Source organism: Rhinolophus ferrumequinum, chromosome 10 (genome assembly GCF_004115265.2).
Source record: "Rhinolophus ferrumequinum isolate MPI-CBG mRhiFer1 chromosome 10, mRhiFer1_v1.p, whole genome shotgun sequence".
In the NCBI taxonomy this organism is placed as follows: domain Eukaryota; kingdom Metazoa; phylum Chordata; class Mammalia; order Chiroptera; family Rhinolophidae; genus Rhinolophus; species Rhinolophus ferrumequinum.
In genome coordinates this window covers 88581781-88600211 of record NC_046293.1, presented here as the reverse complement: position 1 = coordinate 88600211, position 18431 = coordinate 88581781, and the positions used below count along the sequence as shown (strand labels likewise).

General features: G+C 53.0%; 2 protein-coding genes across 5 annotated transcripts in view; one reads left to right on the top strand and one right to left on the bottom strand.

The window, feature by feature from the left end:
* The window catches only part of NINJ2 (ninjurin 2), an 82718-nt gene extending 75184 nt beyond the window's left edge, over positions 1 to 7534 (top strand). For both annotated transcript variants that reach the window (XM_033116259.1, XM_033116258.1), the window contains exons 2-4: positions 5802 to 6033; positions 6542 to 6726; positions 7202 to 7534. In XM_033116259.1, coding sequence (XP_032972150.1) covers positions 5802 to 6033; positions 6542 to 6708 — 399 coding nt within the window. In that variant the 3' untranslated portion in view covers positions 6709 to 6726; positions 7202 to 7534. The remainder of the gene's footprint in view (positions 1 to 5801; positions 6034 to 6541; positions 6727 to 7201) is intronic.
* Positions 7535 to 8348: 814 nt separating this feature from the next.
* B4GALNT3 (beta-1,4-N-acetyl-galactosaminyltransferase 3) overlaps positions 8349 to 18431 on the bottom strand; it is an 88540-nt gene continuing 78457 nt past the window's right edge. For 2 of the 3 annotated variants that reach the window (XM_033118311.1, XM_033118308.1), the window contains 8 exons: positions 18369 to 18430; positions 16917 to 17709; positions 15120 to 15439; positions 14257 to 14428; positions 13957 to 14029; positions 13396 to 13549; positions 12708 to 12834; positions 8349 to 10591 (listed from right to left, as the gene is read on the bottom strand). In XM_033118311.1, coding sequence (XP_032974202.1) covers positions 10483 to 10591; positions 12708 to 12834; positions 13396 to 13549; positions 13957 to 14029; positions 14257 to 14428; positions 15120 to 15439; positions 16917 to 17709; positions 18369 to 18430 — 1810 coding nt within the window. In that variant the 3' untranslated portion in view covers positions 8349 to 10482. The remainder of the gene's footprint in view (positions 10592 to 12707; positions 12835 to 13395; positions 13550 to 13956; positions 14030 to 14256; positions 14429 to 15119; positions 15440 to 16916; positions 17710 to 18368; position 18431) is intronic. The other variant, XM_033118309.1, reaches the window with a different exon arrangement.

Below are 18431 nucleotides of genomic sequence, written 5' to 3'. Positions count from 1 at the left end.
AGACCATGGGGGTCCTGAGAAGACAAATGGTGCCTTCAAATTTTGGGCTGGGACAGACCCTGAGCCAGAACATATTATTTAAAATGGCTCTAGGCCCACAGGTGGGAGTATAATCCCAAATGGGAAAGAGTTCTCTCTCATCTCATTATTTGTTTTAATACTTGACAGTTTTCAAAACACATTCACCCACATTACCTCACTGATCTTTTAAACAGCCCTTTGTGCTAAGCAGGACAGATATTATTCCCATTTCACAGATAGAGAAGCTAAGGCCTGGGTATGATGACGTAAATTCTGCTCTATTTTAATCTCTTTATTTTAACCATTGGGTTTTGTGGGGGTACACATGTGTTTATTTATTTGTTTTGCATAGCTCAAACATTCCCATGGTTCAAAATTCAAAAGGTACAGATAAAAATCTCTCTTATCTCAACTGTATCCTCCCAGCTTACCTCTTACCAGTTTGAACCCAAGCCTTTTGACGGGTCTTGTGACATTTTTGCCACAGCAGTGCAGGGGCTCAAGGACACGGCCCCAGTGCAAATTCAAGAAAACCTGATGCGAGTTCTACTGCAGCAGAGGTGTTATACTGCCTCTTTGCATGGGTAAATACTTAAGTACCCTTGTGGGACTATTTGTCTTCTTTCATCTTTGGATTTTTATCTTTAGACCCTAAGCTCCTTGGAGGCAGGGAATATGTCTTCAACTTCTGGGATGTAACAGAGTAGGGGTTAAAATTATAGGCTCTGGCACATAGAGAATTGGGATCAAAACTGTGCTGTGTGACCGACCTTGACAAGTTCCTTAGGCTCTCTGAGCCTCTGCTTGTTCAGCTGTGGTTATCATGCGCTCCCAACTTCACAGGTTGTGAGGACTAGATAAGATGGCCCGTGTCCCGCATTTAACCCTGTGCCAGACACAAGACATGTACTCCATAAGTGGGAACTACTATCATCCCCAGTGTACTGAGAGCCTAGAGCCTACTGTGTGTGTGCACAGTATGACAGACCCAAGCACACTTTCAAATTTAATTCTGAAAGAATAGTAGGGATCTCAGGCACCTAATTAAAATCAAATTGGCATAGTAGATCACCCAAATTCATGCATTTGAACAAATCACTCTTCCTGCGCTGGGATCCGCCCTTTCCCTTTACAGGGAGCCAACCTTCCAAAGATCTCGTCATCGCCTTTTCGGGTGAGATCTGGCGTTTCTGGATGGTCAGTAATTTTGAGACCCACAGGAGGGCCAACAGGCCTCTGCCCCTCTCAGTTTATTTTGTCTGAAGCCTTGAGTTTTAAACTGGTATACATGGAGACTGCCATATGGCTTTTCTAAGGGCTGACAGAGATGACTCATTGGAAGGTCACCTACTCTGGGGCAAAGTGACTCACTGGATCTGCCCCTGGGCCTGGCTCCACAGCTGCCTGACCTCTGCCTCGCTCAGGGAAATGTCCTCAGCCCCTGAGAATTCTCCACCCAGAGGAAGCGGCTTCCCCAATCCTACCTCACTGTTTGTTGGAAGGGACCCAAGAAATCACTTATTCCAACCCCCTTATCTCATAGATAGGAAAAGGAGCGCCGTGATGGGACCAGGATTGCTCAGATGTAGCTGGTAGCAGAACAAGGATTTGAACCTGGGTCCTGGGTGACTTCTGTGCTGTTCTTCCGGCTGCCATAAATCCCTCCCTCTAGGCTGGCTCCTTCCCTCCAGCACCTCTAGGACACTCACTGTTGGCCACCAGCTCCAGGTCCTAAACACTCTGAGATGTGGATTCCATGGCTTTAGGGTAGGACTGGTTACCCCTTTGAAATTTTGTTTCCAAGAATTGCAGAAGGACCTTTTGGAGCTTGTGGTCTCCGTTGACCATAATGTCAATAAACAATGTAAAAATTTGTTTACCTTCCTGTTGAAAGAGGCATTCTTTTCCTATCCAACAAGTTTTGTTAAGAAACAAAAATATAGGCCAACAAGGATTAAGCGATAAAGAATTGTCTGGCAGAACAATGGAGCAATCCATGACTTCAAGGGTTGGAATCCTCACCAGCCTGGGGGGCTGGGACTTGGCAGGAGAGCCTGTTAACCAGGGAAGTCTGAGCTGGAACCCAGGGGAAGGGCGAGGGATGGGAGGGAAATGATGGTGCTGGAGCAGGCCCAGGAGTGTGGCAAACTGGGGGACCGGTGGAGGGGGTCTGCTGCGTCCCTTGCGTCATCCTACCCCCATCACCAAACCCATGCCCTCTTTTTGCCCAGAACCCCACTGCACTCCAGAACGGAACTCTGGATCTAACGCTGTCTCCCCTACACCCACCCCTGCTGCAACTTCTTATCAACCAAAATTCCCCATCAAAGTTCTGTGTCCCTGGTTGACAGGATTTGAATGAGTTGCCTTTCCCAGGGGTGTATGCATTTTAAATAGGGATGCTGGAGTCTCTGGTCCAGCCTCCTGCTGTCCTCCAGTAAAAGTGGACGGGTTGGATGGGGTGGGATGGAACAAGACATAAACTACTGAGAGACAAAGGGTCATTGACAGACAGATCTCAGGCTGGGGTACAAATGAGAAGAGCTTGGAGTTCTGTCTTTCCTTTTGAGGAGGAACTAGTCTCATTCAGTCTCTCCATAGCCCCCAGCCCTCCTGAGAGGGGGTTATCGTCCTGTTTTGTAGATGTGGAAACTGAGGCCCAAAGTGCCAAGCCCAGAGGCTGACCTGGGCCCAAAAGCCAGGAGTCTTGATCCGCCCCCCAACCCCTGCTCTGAGGAACCAGATGAAAGGGGCCAGGAGCTTGGGCAGGGCGGGTGGGTTTGAGGGAAGCGGAGGCCTCCAGCCCACCCCCAGCAAGCTCTGGTAGAGAGGGCCCCGCAGGCTAGCGCAGGCCAGGCGCTGCCTGTCAGCCCAGGGAGGGGGCTGGGTCTGGAGCCAGTGATTCTCAGTCCCGTGAAATATAAATGACTCACGCTGGGTGGCTCCACATGCCTGCCCAGCCCACATTCCCGGGCCTTTGTTCCCGGCCTGCCTGGGCTCGGCCTTAAAGGGCCAGCTTCTGGAGGCAGCATAGAGGGCCGCCCACGCTGCCAGTCCACCTGCCACCCCTGCCTTCCTCTCCTGTCCCCTTCTTGGGTTGCTCCTAGTCTCTGGACTGTGGGGGGAAAGGGTGGCATCCTGTGGGACTTGGGGGTTCATCCAGTAGAATCTTCAGGCTATAAGGGAGGACCCTCAAGTCATTTCAGCTAGCTCTGCCTCAGGGCAGGGCTGCACCAGAAGGATTAAGAAAACCGTTTCCCTCCCTTTCAAAACTTCTTCCAGGATCTCACAATGTCCTCTCTTCTAACCACAATCCCTCATGCTGCAGGTTGTACTGGAGGCCCCGCCCCCTGGTTGCTGTCCTAGGGGTCCCTCCCCCCACCGGCCTGGCACTATCTCAGTATTGGTTTATCCTCGAACTCTCATTTGACACACATTTGGTGGGTTTTAGGTTGGCCTATCTAGACTTGTGAACCAGCTCCCCTGTCATGGGCCTCCATGAGGTCCAGGTTTCATACCAATCCTGTCCTGTCAGTGGATTCCTCAGGGGAGCAATACCATCGTGCCACCGGGGCAGCCCTCGGGCCCAAGTCACTTCTTTGGACTCCGCGCGCCACCATGTGGACATTCTGGAGAACTGATGCCTTCCGGAGCTTGGGTCGGGGGGAGGGGCGCGCTGCAGAGCTCCCGCCACCACCATACCTGACTCTGAAAAAGCATCCTGTTATGAAGCAATCCTGAATTGGCAAAAATCAAAATAAAAGAAGATCCTAAATTAGAGAGGAAAAGATGAGGCTCTAAGATCAATTTAACAACAAAAGCCTGTCAGCTCTAGAAAAACTTACAAATCGCAATATTTTCTGTTGAGGCTTGGGGACATCTCTGTGTCTTCCAAGTACCCATTCCCTCACACACGATTTGGTCTATGCTCAAAACACACCACTAAAGGTTTGGAGTTAAGGTTTTGTCCATTGTAAATATGAAAATTTTCAGAGGAAAGTTTCTCTCCCTTGAAGTTTTTATAGTAACTTCACAAATTATCACACCTTGAACTGACAGCTGAGTTTGGAAGGAGGAGAAAGTGTAAAGTTTGTACAATAGCTACTGGGCAAACTGAAGGGTGGGATAGGGAGAGGAGAAGTGGGCAAGCAAGTGGGGAAGTGGGATCAGGGAAGCCAGCTCCCGCCGGGGCAGAAGCACTTTGAATTGTGGAGAGAGCTGGGCTGCTCCATAGACTCTCACCTAACATGTCCTTTGAACCTGGGACGAGCCATTACCAAATGGCTAGGACCACAGGTTATCACGTTGGGGTCTTTGTGGGTTATTGGCCTTGGCATCCCTGGCACTCACTAACTAGGCCAGCTGGCCCCAAACAAGCCCAGCATCCAGAACCCTCTGAGACCAGAGCCCTATCCACCCATCCATCCATGTACTCAGCACACATCCCGTTATGGTCATCTGCTGAGGTCGCCTCCCTATCGCAGGCAGTAACAGTTCTCAAAGGCCTTCCTTCTTGTCCGTTCTCACCATCACTCTGGTCACCCTGACCCTAAGTCAATACCACAACCTTTGGACAGGTCTCCCTGCTTCTGGGCTCTCCTGGACCAATGCATCCCAAGCACCACTCCTAAATTACTCTCCCTAAAATGGGCCCAAGTGCTCACTAGTAACTACAGATTGCCTGCAGCGCCCAGTCTGAATTTCTTGGCCCAACCCGGAGAGCCAAACCATATATACCCTGCATTGTGACTCCATCTTTTGGCGTTAGTGACTTCTTGAGAATAAGAGCTTTGTTTTATATTTCTTTTTGGACGATTATCATCATCATTATTATTTTTACAAAAGTTTATTCTTAAATGTACAACAGGCTCCAAGACAACACTTCATTCTAGCTATAGGTGACAACAGATGTACGGCAGGAATCCAGATGTTAAAACAGGAATGGAATAGCCCCAGATACAAGGAACAGCTCATTTTGTGCCAGGTTCCTTAATTCCACCTGTGGCCAGGGGCCCTGCCCTGAGGCCTTCCCTTTTAGTTCCTCAAGTTTCTTCTGCTCCTCCTTTTGCTTCTGCTTGAATGCCTCATCTTCCTCCTCCATCTCCTTGGCCACTTCTTGGGTTTCTTCAGGGGCTTCTTGCAAACTTGCAGCCAGACATGGCACCTGCTACTTCTTCCCCACACCCTGCTTTATTTTATATTTCAAAATCAAATCAAATGTAAATTATATGTCAATAAATTCTAGCCAGAAAATAAAAAAACAAATTAAGAGCTTTAAACTTGTATGCATTGCTGTGCGTATACGTGTGTGTTCTGACTTTGGCCTGTTTGACGGCCCCCAAGTGTGCCTGAGCTCGGCTGAGGCACCAGTGTTCCTGCCTGAGAGGCTCAGTGTGATGTAACCTGAGCTCATGATCCAGTTGCTAAGCTGTGCACCCTGAGCGCTCCTGCTACTGTCTCCTGAAATGCTTTCCTCTCAGAGGAAAGTGGAGAGGCCCAAGGCCAGGCCAGGCCCAGGCGAAATAGCAAACAAAACGAGGAAGGTACAGCTTAGAATCTACCCCCCTTTCTTCAGGTGGATGTGTGCAGGTGTGAGGGAAGGATGACCCTGTGACGTGTAAATCACAGCATAACATCACTGCAGGTCTTTTTCAGGCCAAAACGGAGACGGGTTTTACCTGCCCTCGGTTTCCCACCTGGTGACGGGAGAGCTTTAAAAACTCCCTCAACTGCTTCCCTTCTAGAGCCTCCCAGATAAGCCTGTGCTTTCTCCTTCACAGCCTGCGAACCCCAACCCCAGGAGGAGTCAGCCCATCAACCTGAACCATTATGCCACCAAGAAGAGCGTGGCCGAGAGCATGCTGGACGTGGCTCTCTTCATGTCCAACGCCATGCGGCTGAAAGCGGTGCTGGAGCAGGGGCCGTCCTCGCAGTACTACGCCACCCTTGTCACGCTCATCAGCATCTCTCTGCTCCTGCAGGTCGTCATTGGAATCCTCCTGGTGGTCATTGGTGAGCCCAGGCCTGCAGCTGGCTTTGGTGCCCCCAAGCGTGTCCCTGTGCTGGCCTGCACGTGCACACACCAACTGCTCCACCACGCACTAACTCGGTGTTAGCCCTCCGCAGCCAGCAATGCCCAGGTGACGCCTACACGGTGGCCACAATAGCCCTGGCCTACCTGTTGGTGTCCCATAAGTGGCCCCTCCGTAAGACCTGCTGAATGAGTCCTCAGTAACCTGTGACATTGTTCCTACGGCTTTCTGCAGGAGCACACATACCCCTCCTAGAAGACCTAGTTACGTGCTCAAATCCCGAGTCTGTTAGCACCACGTGATGCCACACACACTGGTCAGTGAGGGAAAGTGTATCTAGCGCAGTGACCACCACTTCCCTTGACTTCTGCCGCATGGATCGCTGAGGTGCCGCACAGATTCTCTGAACTCTAGTGGATATTGTGAGGGCGGTTCCATGCGGTGGCCCCCACCTTGACCCTTACCTCTCACTCCCCACTTCTCCACAGCACGGCTGAACCTCAATGAGGTAGAAAAGCAGTGGCGACTAAACCAGCTCAACAATGCTGCCACCACCTTGGTCTTCATCACCGTTGTCATCAATGTCTTCATTACAGCCTTCGGGGCACATAAGACAGGGTTCCTGGCTGCCAGGACCTCAAGGAATCCTCTCTGAACTCAGCTTTGAACCCAGGTGAGGATGGATAGGAGGCCCCAGGTCCAAAGGGTCCCCAGGTGGCCCTTCTCCCATCTCTGGGGGTTTGGGGTAAGAGAGAAATCCTTGCCAAGCAAAGGGGGAGGGTAGATCTGGGGCAGCGAAGGAATCTTGGAGAAGAGTGTGGGTGGGGACTCAGAAAGGCCTCCTTCAGTTTTTCCACAGCCTGAGATTGAGGGGAGGCAATGTGGTTAGTGGTTAGCTCTGCCCCACAGCAAGAGGAAAGATGGAGGGACAGGATTTCTCCTTGGCATTGTCCAGCAGTCCTTCCTACTCAAACTGTGGTCCATGAACCAGCAACAACAAAAGCACGTGGAAACTTGCTGGAGATGCAGAATCTCAGGCCCCATCTAGCTGTACTGAGTCGGCACCTGCATTTTGAGAAGACGGCCAAGAGTGTCGTGTACATTCGAGTCAGAGCCCTGTCCTCACCCTCTTCTCCGCTCCCTGACAGGTACATGATCTGGAGCTGCTTCAGCCTCTTTCCTCCCTGATCTGCCAGGCTGATGGGCCCTTTCCACAGCCCCTCGGAGAGCTCCTGGAAGGGCAGTGTAGATGCCTGCTTCCTACCCACAGCACCTGCATGAAGATGGGATGCTCTACCAGTCTAGTGAATTCCATCTTGGCCTGGAGTCCTGAGCTCACCCTGGGGTAGTGCCAACCTTTCCTTCTGGTAGCTTCTCCTGCACCTGAAGTGTGTCTATGTAAGGCCGAGTCCACCCAGCTTAAGGACTCTGGTTCTGACTACCCCATTCCCTTCCTTTACCCCACCCCCACCCCCTCTGCTCCAGGCCTGTTTTCCATTTCTGTAAAATGGAATGATTTCTATAAAGATTTCTGCAAATCTACTGAGAGTCAATCTTTGTCTGTAGTTGCATCTGAGTCCTAGAAAGGACTCAAAGAAGTAAATCCCAGCCTGGAGAGAGAAAAGGCTTTTAAATCCCTCCCTCTCCTCTGGGTCCTGCTGAGTCAACTTTCCTGGCCCCACGTGCTTTGGGCTAACTACCATGTGCTACATGAATGGCAGATTAGTCAATTCTAGATTGGTGCATGTGTGCACAATCCTTTCTGAGAACCTACTATAAACCTATGCTGGCTTCCATATTAGCACCTTCTCTTAGGCATGTGTTTAAGGACTACAAACTAATTTTGTTCTTTGCCCAGGCCAAACATAACTAGGAAGGTTGTTTTGTACTTGCAGCTCAAACAGAGGATTTTCAGATTGTCTATTTTAGAATAAGCCACACCTCGGCTCCTCTCCACTGTTCACCAAAACCATTCTGGCCCTCTACCTAGTCTAATTCACCCAGGATGTCTACCACCTTTCTCCACTGAAACCACCTGAAATCTCCATTAACCTGCTAAACAGAAAATGCCTGGTCTATCAGATTGTGGGCTCCTCATACAGGAACAACGTGGCCCCTTCTTGAATAAACCACAGCTGAGAAGGATGTCCCCCGACAGCAGGCACCAAACTAAAGGGTGAAAGGTGGTGTGGAAGGGTCCTTGGCTCGTCCATCAGAGGCCAGACAGCCCTCATCCCAACCCTCTCCCACCATGATGGGCAACAGGAAAACACAAGAGCCATTCTGTTTTCTAAGAAGATGCTGTATTTAACCCTTTCCCGCCCACCATCCCACTCCCTCCCTCCCCCCACCCTAGACATTTCCCTACAGAGTAGGGACCCTTGCCAGGTCCTCCCTCTTAAGGCAGATGGTGTGGAGGTAACAAACATCAACCACAAGGCACTGGCCGGGGGCAGAGGGGGTGGTGGGCAGGGTGGGCCTGGGCTGGCTCTTTTATCAGAAATGAAGCCGGAGGCTGTTTGGGCTGGCTCAAGCCTCGTGGTGAATGCCCAAGGATGAGCGTGGCCCCAGAAAGAGACTTTGCACCAAGAAAAGCTGGCCAAATGCAGCTCTTGCCTGCTCCCTACAGTCCTTTCCCAAAGGCGGGAAGCCTGAGCAGGGGCCCTCAAAAGCCACAGCCCAGGGGCAGGTATGGTGTCCATAAGCCACAACTTATTCATTGGAAAGTCTTTGTCCTTCCTGATTTCTTAAGAGGGAGCCGAGGATCCTCTTCCAACTCGAGGGTGCTCGGCAGGCTCCACTTTCCCCCTATAGCAAGTTCATGGTCTTTGTGAAGGCAGGGCTCACCAGGGCCCTGCAGCTCCAACTGCTGTGCCTTGGGCTGGCACCCAGGGAGCTTGGGCCAGCTGGCTGACCTCCTGGGCCCTGCTGCACCCCTCACAACCCTCCCTCACAGCAGGAAGCCCTGCGCTTGCCTCCCTAAACAGACACTGGAGTTCAGGACCCAGCATCCAGTGCACCATTGGTGAGTTGGGGAAGTCAACGGCAGCGGCAGAGGCCGCAGCAGCAGCAGAAAAATCCCCAGTCTCCTAGGCACCTGGGACTATTAGTGCAAGATTAAGAGCGCGATCGTCGGGTGATGTAAAGGGTGGCCAGACTACCAAGGCCAAGGGCTATTTTCCCTGAACCAACTTCGCTTTTCGGTTCCTCCTGGGCCCTGCTCCCTTTCACTTGGGGAAGAGATCTCAGAGCACTGACCTTACCTTCTTAAACCCATCCCCCTACCACTTCCTTCCCTGGTCCCCGTTTCACTCACACCCCTTCCTCTTCCACTCAAGGCTGCGTCTGGAGCTCTCCCTGCAGGAGGGCAAGTGCAGGGGAGCTGGGCTGCGAGGACTCAAGCTTTCCACTTCCCTTTTAATCCCCTCCTGCTGGACCCCCACCCCTCTGGTCTAAGTCGATGGATTACTTCCACCCACAAGGTCTTCCTCTGCCAGGCCTGAGCTCACAGGCGGGCTGAGGGAAAGGACTTGTCTTCCCTCCCTCCTTCACCTTAACTGTTCCACACGGCCCATATGCCAAACACCAGTCGAGGCACGAGCCTGCCACCCACCGTTTCCCCATCTCCCAAGCCTGTTGTGGCACCAGGAAGATGATGCCAGTTCTGTGCTTCTGCTGGGTCTGAAGTTAGCGCCGCCTGGAGGCTAATGCCCTAATCGGTGGCCAGCTGTTCAGTGGCTACCTGGGAGAGGCATGTGTCTCTAGAAGGCATGAGCCTGGGGCAGAGCAGAGAGCTGCTCCACTTGGGGCCAGCTCCTCTGTTTATAAATCAGCTGCCGGGTCAAGGACCGAGGGACACGCCTCTACACAGGAGTGGGTCTGAGGTACGCAAGTGGGGACACTTCCTAAATGCATGACTCCATCCCCCTCACAGTCAATGCTGGGTCTGGACAGTTACAGTTTGGGTTTTGTGATGAAAAAAAAAATAAAAACCCCAATAAAATATGTCCAATAGAAGACTTCCCAGTTCTTGGTCACTGCTCCTGCAAGGAGCCCTGGGTGGGCGCCGGCATGCCCCTCTCGGTTTAGGATGGATCAGATGGCGTTTCAAGCACGTCTTCCCCTCCTTGACCGAACTATGCCGCCCTTGCCAGGAGCTGTTCTAGCTCAGTCACCTGTGAGCAGTGGCTGCTCCGGGCCCCCCTTCCCAAAGGCCTCGCTCTGGAGGCCCAGAGGATGGAGAGAGGGGCCTTGGTAGCTGTCTCAATGTGAAGGGACAGCTCCCGGCGCAGTGGGGGTGTTAGCTCTGAGGCCTCGGCCATGGCTTCTGCTCCCCTCCCCTCACCTCCCCCAGCAGTGAGCAGGGAGCTGGAGGAGCAGCCGCAAGTCGGGGGCAGGAAGTGGTTGGTCCAGCGGGCCACCCTCAGGATCACGGCATCTTCATCTGGCGGCGGTTCCACATGCCTCGCTTGGAATGGAAGTGATGGAAGAAATTCCTGAGGGAGAGACGTTCCACTTCCAGGCCTGCTTGGAGGATCCTGAGTGGGAGAGGGACAAGATGAGAAACAGAAGCACAGGAGACAACTGGGAAGAGGCCCCAGCCCCCGAGGAAGCCGCCCTTCCACATCTCGTCAGACCCTGCCCCTGTCTGTCTCTGTTTGCCCCCCACAGGGCAGGGGGCAGGGTGTAGGGCAGAGTGTGGGCTTTAGAGCCAGACAGCCTGGGTTTGCATCCCAGCTCCATACCGCGTACGTCATGTCATCTCTCAGAGCCTCAGTTGGCTGATCTCTAGAAAGAGGGTAATAATGATATATACTGGGGGTGCCAAAAAAAAGGATACACATTTTAAGAGATGGTCAAGCAGTAGTAGTTCACCGTGATCAGAAGTGTCTGGAGGAGGATGGTAACCACTTTGAGCACCTCTTGTCATTGCAGAAGTCAAACGTGACTTGTATTCATCTTTTGGTACAGGTATATATTGAGTATTACAATTTTAATAGTTTTTCCCTCTCTTGAAATGTGTATATGTTTTTTTGGCACCCTCTATATATGCCCATATATACCCTGGAGGATGGTGGTAAGGACTGGAGGTGGTGAACACAGGGCAGCCCAGTACCTGGAACTCAGCCTGCAGCAGACACGTCACAGAGTTTGATGGAGGCAGAGGCCTGGAGCAGACCTTGTCCCCAGCCCTCCCCAGCCCCTTTCTAGATGCATATGCACAGCCCACTGAGAGTCCCTCTCACAGAGAGGCCTGTACTTCGGGCAGGGTAGAAGTTATTGGAAATTGGAGCAGTTTCTTTCTATGTGGGCCTCAGAGGAGGCAGGAGGGTTGAGAACTGTACTGGAGGGCTGCATCTTCCCAGCATGGCAGGAAGATCACGGATGGAGGTGACACCAGCCCAGGCTTTGTCTGTCCACTTTGGGATCTGCTTGGATCTGGCTTTATAAGAGCTGGGTTACCTCATCTAAGCTCCCTCAACCTCCTTTCTTTGCACCTTACATTCTCTTCATATGATCATCTTCCTTTCCTTTCTTCCCTCTAGGGGAAAAACATAAACAGATCCAGTTTTTAAGCCTCTGACACTTACTACTTGTGAAATTTGGAGTAATTTATTAATTCTCGAGACTCAGTTTTCTCATCTGGAAAATAGATAGAATCACACCTACCTCACAGAGGTGAGGGGATGGATATGAATCGCCAGCCCATGATTGGTGGTTGGGTCTGCCCTGTCTCTCTTCCTTGTCAAGGTCCCCGCTGCCCCGCACTCCTGACCCTGCCCTGTGCACCACCCCTGGGTACTGTTCCAGCAATTAAACTCTTTCTGTTTTGAATTTCTGTCCTCCCCTCCTTCGTCCCTGGCCCTTAAGCTCAACTCTCAAGGTGTCATCCTCTTTCCCTCCCCCCTTCTCTTGGCAGCCAATTGCTTGAAAGGAACCCACACTAACACAGTGTCAGCTTCCTCACCCCGTGTCACGCAATCCCCCACAAACTGGCCCACCATTCCCTGCTCCAGCACTCTCTCCCTGACCACTTGCCAAGCCCAACAGCTTGCCCTGTGTTCTCCCTCTCCTTCTCTGAGGCTTTTCCTACCAGTGACTTTTTCCTCCTGCCTGAAACTCCCTTCTCCCCAGGCTTCCAGGGACCCAGAACCTCCTGGATAGCTTGCTGCCCTTTAATGGTCCACACAGTCTCTTTTGCTGGCTCCAAAGTCTTTCCTGGCCCTTTGCCTACCCCGGTCGTCCACCCCACAACTTCAGCCTGCTCCCCTAGGCAGCTGCGGGGGGGTGAGCCGACCTGGGGGAATGCTGCCATGTGCTTCCTCACCCTGCTTGCTGCTGAGAACACGACCATTTACGTTTGTACAGATCAAGTTTGCGCTTTTCCCAACATGTACCAAGCACTTTCCACGCCAGCCATGTGACACAGACAGAGGCGGTATCCTACAGTCTGATTGACGTAGAAACGGAGGCTCAGCGAGGGAAGTAATTGGACCCCAGTAAGCGGTGGAGCTTCCTGCGAGTGCCTTGCTCTTTACCTGGGGGCGGGGGGTGGGGGGTATCGGCCTGGGCTGCTCCAGCCGCTTCCCTCCCCAGACTGCCTGATGGATGGAATTTCAGCAGCTCTCTCAGACGCCCTCCTTTCCCAGTCACCTGTCCAGCAGCTCCCAGTCTTCCCCGCCCCAGCGGTCTCGGAACTCCTTGGTGTTCATGCCCCCGATCCTGTCCAGGTCTGACTTGTAGATGCCAAGCAGCCCAAATCCGTTCACCTCCCAGTAGCCTGTGGACAGACAAGAAGCTCCGGGTGAGGTGAGCCAGGGCAGGAGGAAGGAATACAAAGAAGGCATCCAGGCTGCGCTCCTAGAGCCTTTCTGAAAGACAGAGGATGGGGTGCCTGGGGTGTCTCATCTGACCACGTCCTTGCCTGTTTGTGGAGGGAAGTCCCCTGAGCTAAAGCTTAGGGTTCATTGAAAGCAACAGTCCTACCAGGGAGTGACCAAGGGCTCTGATAGCCCTAGCCCCTGAAGGCACAGCCGAGTGCCGCTGTCCTTGACCTTCTCCCTTTCCAGTGGCAGGGAGCCTGTCTCCCCATCTGTGTGTCCTCACAGGGCATTGTCCAGCACACAGTACATGCTCATGAATGAATGGAGGCGGGGCAGAAGGGGCCGGCGGTGCTGTCGCTGCTCCTGTGATGGCGGCGCAAGCCCGCGGGTACTTCTCGCGACTGTCCAGAGGAGCGGGAGGCCAGAGTGGGGAGAGGGCCACTGCCATTGCAGACAGGACTGTTTCCAGCTCTGGGGTTAAGAGCCAAGGCCCCTCCCCAGCCCAGGGCAGGGCTCACCCTCAGGCCACTGGGGGGTGGCCCCGCAATGCAGCCTCATCACCATGGGGGCAAAGGCCATCTTGCCCTCCACACAGTGCTTCCGGATGGTATCGATGATTCCGGCTGGGAAGTGGATGTGGAGGTCACAGAGGAAGACGATGCTGTGTGGGTCCTGGGGACACACGTGGGAAGGTTAGCAAACCCTCCAGAGCGGGGCCAGGAGGCCAGGCCACTCTCGAGGACAATCTGTGGCTCTTTCCCATTTGAATGACAGACTTCCACAGAACAAACCGCTGGGTAACAGTACTGGGCCTCCGAGCACGGTCCTTACAATCCGAGAGTGAGTTCTGCCTCCTCCCGCGACCCCCACGGACTCCAAGGACTCTGGGCAAATTCCCCACTGTCTTTGTTTAGTCCCACCCTGGCAGTGGCCCTGGTAGCACGGAGGGGATGCCCCGCCACCCCACGTACCCTCACTTCTTCCTCCCTGAGGAGCTGACCGCCGTACACACCCCACTGTGTCTCTACCTCTTAACCGGGCCTCCATCCCACGTCCCAAACCCCTCCCAGTGCATTTACCTTCACCAGGTCTATTCCAGCCTGAAGTCCAGCTGAGCGCTCAAAGTTCCCACTGAGCTTCATGTACTGGTAGCTGCGGGAGAGCAAAGAGAGTGGCTGAGCTTAGGGCTGGCTGTGACGGTCCCCTGGAGGAAGTCAGCAGGCAGATACTAGAGATGATGGGATGGGATTATGGGAGAAAGCCAGAAACTGGGACCCTGGAAAGCTGGATCAGACTTCTGGCTCTGCCCTGGACCCAGCAGTCCCGGGACTTTTGCAAGAAGGGGTTCCGGCTGCACGCCAGCCAGAGAAGCTCCTCACCTCCTCAGCTTGGACCTTTTCAGGGCCATCTCGACGTCCATGTCATCACTGCTGTAGTCAGTGATGATGATGTTGAAGTGTGGGTCGCCGGTGACCTGGAACAGCGTCTCCATGTCTCTGATGAACTGCTGTACCCAGCGTGCCTGGTTCTTCACTACCCAAGTGGGACCGCCAGAGAGAAAGAGGCAGAGGTAACACAAAGCAGGGCCTCTCCACTTCTGGTCCTGCCTGAGTCAGGAGTCCCATCACACCTCTGCTTGGGGGTAATGCAACTACAGGAAACTTAGCAATGCAGTACGGGGACGGAAGGCAGCGGAGCTCACCAGGGACGGGGCCCTCCACATTTGCACAGCCTGCCAGGCGGTGCCCCACGAGAAGGCCTTGGGCTGGGGCTCGTCATCCGCCCTCTCCTAGCAGCCCCACCATGCTCTAACACTACAACCCCGGGATCTGTCTGTCTTATGATCATCCTTAATTTCCTGTCCTACCCCACTGTTATACTCCTCTCCATTACAGGACCCCTTTCTCATTATAAAAACCAGCTAACGCACTCTATCAAGTACCCTCTGTTGTATTTTCCCCAGATCGGTTTTAAACCCCAACACAACCCCAGTGGATGATTACATCCAACCCTGAAACCTGTACCCTAAAAATGAGCGACTGGCCTTAAGGCAGTATTTATTCCCGGCTCCAGCACTTACTAGCCATGCAAACTTAGAGACTTTTCTCTGGTTCCTCGATGGTAATGTGGCCCTTCTCACAAGGTCCTGTGAGACGGAATCAGTGAGCAGACACCTGGGTGCTCATGATTCCTACTAGGACCCCTGCTCCACTGCCAGTGCCAGGCTTGGTGGGAGGCTCACCAGGCACGATGAAGTGGACCACGGCTCGGTGAGTCCAGGAGAAGCCCTGGGGCCAGCACAGCCTGGGCTCTGGGGCCCGGACGTTCAGGACACGTCTTCGGCGGTTGTGTGGGCTCCAAACCAGGCCCTGCAGGTTCCGGGCCGCGGCCTCTTCCCCATCAGCCGGTTCAATGCCCTGCCAGCCTCGCGCAGACACATACTCGGAGAGCCGCACCAATTGCTGGCCTTGCTCCAGCAGCTCAAGTTCCAGGAGGTAGCGACCCCCACGTAGCTGGTCCTGACGCTTCTCCACATTCACGATGCGCCGTAGCTGGTATTTCCTGCGGCAGAAAAGGGGCGGGGGGGTTGAGCAACTCCTTCCCCGCCGTGGGGGTAGCATGGTGAGGTAGAAGCCTGCAAGGCAGGTTGTCAAAGGACCCTGGTTTTCGTTCCAGCTTTGTCATTGGCTAAGACGTGAATGCAAGACGCTTAACCTCTCCAGTGTTCACTGTCTCCATCTTTAAAAATGCACCTGTTGAGCTGGGATGATCTCTAAACTCTTTTATACCTCTGAGATCCTATATAAGGTAAATGAACTCCCTTCAGAAGTTGACCCTCGTTAGTAAAATGTTCTGTTCAATCAATAGTGCATAATAAACAATGGATTATTAGAAAAATATTGATTGGTTGGCTCAACATCATTAGTCACTAGGGAAATGCAAATCAAAACCACAATGCGATGCCATTTCATACCCGTTAGGATGGCTATTTAAAAGAAAAAAATTGAAAACAAGTGTTGACAAGGACGTAGAGAAATTGGAACGTTCATACACTGCTGATGAGAACATAAAACGGTGCAATGACCCAGCAATTCCACTCCTAGGTGTATACCCAAGAGAACTGAAAACATGTTCACACAGAAACTTGCACCTGAATGTTCATAGCAGCATCGTATTCATAATAGCCAGAGAGCAGAAACAAACCAAATGTCAATCAACTGATGATCGGATACACACGTATGTCCACACAATGAAATATTATGCAGCCATACGAAGGGCTGAAGGACGCAGTACATTCTACAACATGAGCCCTGAAAACATTTTGCTAAGTGAAACAAGCCAGGCACAAAAGGCCACATATACTTCCATTGACATGGAACGTCTAGAACAGGTAAAGCTGTAGTGAGAGAGCAGAGTAGTCATCGCTAGGGCCTGGGAGAAGGGAGGGATGGGAAGGAACCACCTCACACATCCTCCCCCTGTCCCTCTCCCTCCACGCGCCCTTCCTGGCCTGCAGCTGCAGGGATTCCAGAACAGGGATTCTTTTAAAAGTGAGGAAAATGTGCTGGAATCAGACAGTGGTCAGGGTTGCACAACTTTATGAATATACTTGAAACTATTAAATTGTATACTCCAAAATGGTAAATTACACGGTACGTGAATTTTACCTCAGTTGAAAAAAATGTTGATTGGTCGAATGAATGAAACAACAAAGGATAAGGACACATCTTGTGCCACAGCCCTTTTTGTAGCCCACATCTGGGGTCTTAACTTGTCTCTTTTAGCCTCAGTTTTGCCTGATCTGTCTCTTTACTCGCTCCGTCCCTGAGACAGAGGGCCACATTTGCCACACCTTCCTCTTGGGCCTTTCAGAACCTTGCCTCATGGTGGGACAAAGACCTGACTGGTCCAGGTCACCTCCAGGGGCAGGGGCCCCAGGACCTTGTCCTTCCCAGGAACCAGCCCCCAGGTCCCTGCCCCCAGGCCAGCCAGCTTCCACATGCCTCAGCCCCGACCCCAGGAGAGCCCTTTACCTTACCCCCGGCTCCTCTGGTTGAGCTTCTTCAAGAAGACCCGCGTGACCTCGAGAGCCTCCTGCTCTGGAAGCAGCAGGTTGCCAGACGTGTTACAGTTCAGATCAATCCAGTCAGTCCTCAGGGCTTGGAAGTCGAGGTTCCGGGCACTGAAGGTCTGGTCCCAGTTTACCACTGGGTCAAACATGGGCACGTATTCGAACACCTCACTCACATCGTCTTCCTCCTCCTCTTCCTCGCCCTCTTCCTCCCCCTCCAATTGTCCCTCCTGGCCTGCAGCTGCCACCACCCCCTCCTCCCCACGCCACTCCCTCCTTGGGGCCAGGGGCTCCATCCTGTCAACCCTCCTCTGCTCTGCAATGTAGGACTCGACTTGATTCAGCCACTGGGACTGCCCTACAGTCTTCCTGGCACTGTCACCCGTGGGCCTGGGCCTCTGAACTGGAGGCAGGTTCCCCACCAGGTGCCCAGGGGGCCACTTGTCAGCATGAGGTGGATCTCGGCTGGGCTCAGGGCTGGGTTTTCGTTCCCTCTTCTCTGATTGCTGGACTGGAACGTTGCTGGTTCTCAATGGGAAGGGCGCCGCGGAGTTCTGCTTGGAAAAGGGGGCCAGCAGCCCCTCCCGGGGCTGAGCCAGCAGTTTGCGTAGGCTTCGCAGGCGGTAGTCGGTGACATCCTGCCCAGGGGTGGAGGTAAGCACTTGTTTTCCCTCTGGCGTCCTGGCATTCCGGTCATTGGAGGCCGGGGTCTCAGCCGCCTCTCCATACTGGGACTCTTCTAGAAGGCTGTCCTCAAAACCTATCGTTAATAACAACAGTTTCTTGTCAGCTTTCAACTTTTCCCCAATAAGATATACAAGACAGCTGATGATTATATGTGTGACACTCCAAGGGGTTTCAGACAGGGATAGCATCGGCTTCTGCCACTTACTGTGTGACCTGGGGCAAGTCACTCAACCTCTAAACCCCAGTTTCTTCATCCACATAAAGAGGAGAATAATCCATCTTCCACAGGGTTTTGTGAAGATGGAGTGACACAAAGTATACAAAGCGCCTTGCAGGTGCCTGGCCACATGCAGGAACCCACCCAAGGGCCCCAGCCAGGCCCTAATGCCTCAGGAAGAAAGGCCACACACAGAGAGACAGTGCTTTTCTGCAGAACCTCTCAAAGGACCCGCATGGGACAGCACGCCCTCGAGCAGCCCGTCTTCTTCTGCAGGGCCCGGAATCTCCTCCAGCTGACCCAGCCAGCTGTTAGGAATAGTCATGTTCCACATGCGCCTTGATATGGAAAAGAGAGGCGTACTGCTCTACGCCCTCGGGTGTGGGAGCAGGGGCTGTGTGCTTTGGACTTTTAAGCTCCTCAGGGGCAGGGCTGGCACGGTCTGAACTCCCCTAGACACAGACCAGGATCACCCCTCCCACCCTGCCCCCAAAGCCTGAGCTCTCAGTCTGTACCTGGCTGCTCCGGCCCCTGCTTCTCGGGCGGGTCTATCTTGATATAATCCTGAAAGCTGAACC